The 4,825-nt window shown below is 32.5% G+C and overlaps 1 protein-coding gene across 1 annotated transcript; it reads right to left on the reverse strand.

Annotated features, from left to right (window-relative positions):
• Window positions 1–973: 973 nt before the first annotated feature.
• LOC134253862 (phosphatidylinositide phosphatase SAC2-like) lies at window positions 974–4,769 on the reverse strand (the record flags this gene model as incomplete). Its single annotated transcript, XM_062736450.1, has 3 exons — window positions 974–1,041; window positions 1,520–1,712; window positions 4,572–4,769. Coding segments are annotated over 3 exons (459 nt in total), but the record flags the coding sequence as incomplete, so codon positions are not given.
• Between the last annotated feature and the right edge of the window lie 56 nt (window positions 4,770–4,825).

Here is a 4,825-nt window from a genome sequence, read left to right on the forward strand (position 1 = left end):
TGCCGGGCGTGAACCCCCCCCCCCCCCCCCTTTTTATTTTTTTTTCATTTTGTTTCTGTTAAGTCCAGTTACTGTAGATTAGCAAATAATCATGATGGTTTTAATTTCACTATGTTCGCGATTCATCATTTTTCTGTGAAATTTAAACCATCATTAATTGTTACCATTTGTTTTTTTAAACGTTTTAATGCTTATATAATGCTCAATAAATATCTTGCAGTGTGAAATTAAAACCATCGCGATCAGTACTTTTTGAGAAATTTTAACACAGTGGAATTAAAACGACTTACAGTAAGTACAGAAATTGATAAAATGATAACATATAAGTCCTTTACTTTTTTCACTTGTGTTATAGTACAGATGTGTACGGTTCGAGATACATGTGTATTCTGAAATATTAATTTGTGACCATGTGTATTCTAACACAAGGTCACAACTCCTTTCCTAAATTCAAGGGGAAACACCTCTTATTTGTGGTAATTTAAAGCCCCCAGACCCCAACCAGGGCTTTATCCACAACCCACGAATGGGCTTAAATGCAGCCCCAAACCACTCTGTCTCCCCCTCCCCCTCTGTTATGAATTTCCTTGATCTGCCACTGAACTGGCCTCTTGTTTTGACTCGATCCTTGTTCTAGTCCTTGGTATAGACCTTTTTCAGTATGTTCATTATAATAATCAATATGACTGATAAAAATTAATTCAGTAAAATTAGAGTGAGGAAATAGCATCAAACATAAAAGCACATAAAGGCATAATTTTCTCTACTTCTTTACAGAAAGGATATGAATTTCAGAAAGCAACTCATTGAAGATGCATTATTTTTAAATGAAAGATTTAAGAAATATATTTTAAAAAGAATGTTCCAACCTGCAGAGTGTGCTGATAGTAAATGCTTTAAGGGTTTGGATTTAAAAGTTATAGAACAGTAAAATGATCTTGTCAAATATTAGATTCATAAATTGGATAAAAACCTGTTCTGTTTCCACATAATTAGCACATGCTCCTGTTTCATCCAACCCCCTCATCTTCGTTCTTGTACCTACAATAAATTCACATTATCTAATAACTCTACACCAGATTACTTTGCTTCTTCAAAGTGCACACAAGTGCATATTCATCACGCTTTACAAAGTGGCATAAGTATTTTTGAAATATTTTGAATTTTTCAGAAATTTATCCAAAATCTGATTCAAGTGTCTTTTGACTCTCATCATACTTTCTGATCTAGCCTACTTATAGATTAATTTCATAAAATAAAGGTACTGATTGCCTTTAGAATTTCATGATTTTCATATTTTTTAAAACGTTTTTTTAAGGAAAATAATCAGGACTAAATATATCATTTATAAATGGATTTTTTTAATTAATTTATTTACTTGTTGATTTTTTTTTTCATTATTTGGTTTCTTTTTCATTGTTTTTGCTTTTTTTGTTGTTGTTCTGTTTTGTTTGTTCATTGTAAAATTTCATTAATTTTTTGAAATATAACAAGAAATTCTTCCAAATAAAATACTGACCGGCCCTATGTATGCTCCTCCTGGAGATAATTCCGAGTTGATATTCCAGCGGGTCCAGATGTTTGGAGTTTCCGTAATCTGGACTGAGATCTAGAGAGGAAGTGGAGGACGGGGTAAAATCCAGGACACAGTTCTCCATCTGTACGTAGCCCTGGATTACTGGGACGATCCAGTGGGTGTACAGCTTCTCTACCTGTCAGACAGGAAATATTGCATAAGTAGGATTTTAATGTGGATTCAATTTTAGGGTGGGTGTTGAGATAAATAAAATTTGATATTACTTTAACTCAATGCTATTTCTTTGGTAAAACTAACTTTCTTAACATTGTACATTATGTAAAATCACTTAAAAATATGTTCAATTTTTTAAGATAAATTGCTGAATTTATATGCCTCACTAAATAGTATTCCACTAATACAATATAATATAAATATTGCATGTAGTTGAGTGTAACATTGAAAATTTTCACCGCAAGAAGACCATTGTTAACTACGGCGCAGCCGAGGTTGACATTGGTTTTCGAGGGGTGAAAATTTTCAATGTTACACTCAACTACATGCAGTATTTATTATATTATACTGCATGCATGAATGTTTTATACAAATACATATAACAGTGAAAGGTGCCCGCATAAGTTCTGCGCAGTCGCTATTTTTTGGAATATCACCCGTCGTCAAGCACTGTTGACTGTTGCTACACTGGAGGGCGTGGCTTCATTATTCAGCGGGTAATAGTGTTTTTTAACAAATGTTTCTCGACCAATCAGATTCAACCATACATGCCAACTTTCCCGATTTAGGCGGGATTTTCCCGATTTTGCCCTTTCATCCCGCCTTCCCGATCGGGAAAAAAAAGTTGCCTTATTTCCCGATTTGAAAAAAGATCACCAAAATTTTCGATTTTAAAAGTTTCCCTACCACTGAATTTTGACAGTCGGGATAACAATGTCAGACTTGTTTATTCAATGCACACAGATAAGTTTCATTGTTTATTTAACCAGGTGTAAATTAGGCCTATAGCCACAGGAAATCATTTCACGCTTGAACGCACGGAGTTGTCCAGGTACGAGTAGCTTATAGCTTGGGGCAATTAGGGGATTATCTTGTCAGTTTTAAGGGGTATGCAAGATGAAAGACATAGATTAACCTGATAACAGTTAGTCATTTTATTAAAAACATAAATTAAAGACAATAAAATACTAATCAAACCATAAAATCGGAATCCAAAGAGATCGTTTTTTGAAAACGAAAGTAGAAAACTACAAAGCATAGCTGCTGATTTTATCTACCTATAATGAAAAATATTGTAAAGTTTGGCAGTTAAAATATTATGAAAAAAATTAAGATGAAACAATCAAGTGTATGTCAATTAGAATTTCTTTTCCCTCCCTTTCCAGTCAGTCCAATACGAAAATTCGTAATTTTACGAAAAAACGTAAGATTACGAGAAAGCGTAATATTACAAGTTATCGTAATATAAAAATTATATAACGATTTTTCGTAATGTAGTTAAATTACGAATATGCGTAATATAGCAGATGTAAGAGACTATATTATGAGTTTTCGTAATCCAAGACAAATTCAAGCATTGCAAGAAATCGAGTGGCGGGTAGCAAAGTATGGCGTATAATACGAGATGTCACGGGCGATAACTTGTACGACGCTTACTGAGATTTGAAATTCTGTTTATTTTAATAAGAATTGCACGAACAGTTGAATTATGAAACGAGGGTGTGATTTTTAGGGTAGACTTCGGAAGAAAAGTAGGGAGTTCGGGTGATATAGACCAATGCTACATGCTTGAGCGAATATTGAAATTTACTGGAAAATTGGTCATATCCGTGGGAAAATTCCTATAAAAGAATAATAAAAGAAATTGTCCACTCACCCATCACTGGCGATACTTTCTTCTTGAATTTCCATGCTTTCTGATAGGCGTAACTGACCAGTCTGACCGCATGCTATCATTAGCCATGGAATCTGATATATTACTGACGTCATACTTTGCTACCCACCACTCAATTCTTGCAATGCTTGAATTTGTCTTGGATTAGAAACTCGTAATATAGTTTCTTACAATCTACTATATTACGCGTATTCGTAATTTAACTACATTACGAAAAAACTTAATATAAGTTTTATATTACGAAAACTTGTAATATTACGAATTTTCGTATTGGACTGGACTGTTCTCCCTAAAGTAATATGTTAGGTATGTGCATGCATGACTTAACAAATTATTCTTTTTTGGATAGGTGGTATAAATTTCTGTAAATTTAATATCTCATTAGAATTTTTAATTAATTGAAATTTAATAAAAAAAAATCTCAAATTTTTTCCAGAAACTGGATTTTACAGTTTCAAAACCTTGTGTATTTTTTTGCCTTTGAAAAAAATGATTTAAAAGTTGTACATTTTTCAATTTTTTACTAAATTATGTGTCATGGTAGAAAAAAAATGTTGTTTACATATGTAACAAAATACCCCTTCTTTAGTGAGAGAGGCACCTATTTTAGCAAAAATATCTAAATCTTGGAAAGAAAAACATTATTTTTTGTGTTAAATTAATCCTTAAAAGTTGTATTGATCATAAATAATATCAATATTATAAATGTAAAAAAAAGATAATTTCATAATCATTCAATTTCACGACAAAATGTCGCGAATTTAAAGCTTTGAAAATTGTCGTCACGCGTAAATCCCCAATGGGAATTTTCAAAAGTTGGCATGTATGTTCAACTAATTTACATGAAAGTATAATATAAGTTTATAGGTACTGCAACTGATGGCAGATATATAAGGCCATTTAAAATTTAATTTCAAATATTTTTTTATATCTGTAATAATAATGGGGAAAACAACTGGACTGTCCTCTTTTATTAATTATTGTTGATAGCTGCTTAATACATTAGTCTTAGACTGTTGGCCTGGCCTTCATCCTAATATTTTTCTTTATATCACAAAATTGATAATATGATTCATTTCTCTAAATTTCCCTTTTAAGGATATGATTTCATAGAAAACATCGATATTTAAAATATCAATGACACACCTCTGGATCCCCCTCAACATTAATCAGATCACTGAGCATGTGCCTGTTCCAGAAAAACCTTGGATCCACCTGCTGCCAGAGAGGGAGGTGTTTGTTTGACTGGTACTCCTTTCCGTGTTGTCGCTGCAAACTGGTGGTCAGATCAAAGGTTTCACTGTAGTAGAAGGAGTCTGAATCTGTAAACATCTTCAACAGTTCCTATTAAAAAACAGACAGAAATTAATTTATTAAGAGAGAGAAATTAATTTAAGTGT

This window comes from Saccostrea cucullata, unplaced genomic scaffold (genome assembly GCF_032062105.1).
Source record: "Saccostrea cucullata isolate Sc308-1 unplaced genomic scaffold, CSIRO_AGI_Scuc_v1 ctg18984, whole genome shotgun sequence".
Lineage (NCBI taxonomy): Eukaryota > Metazoa > Mollusca > Bivalvia > Ostreida > Ostreidae > Saccostrea > Saccostrea cuccullata.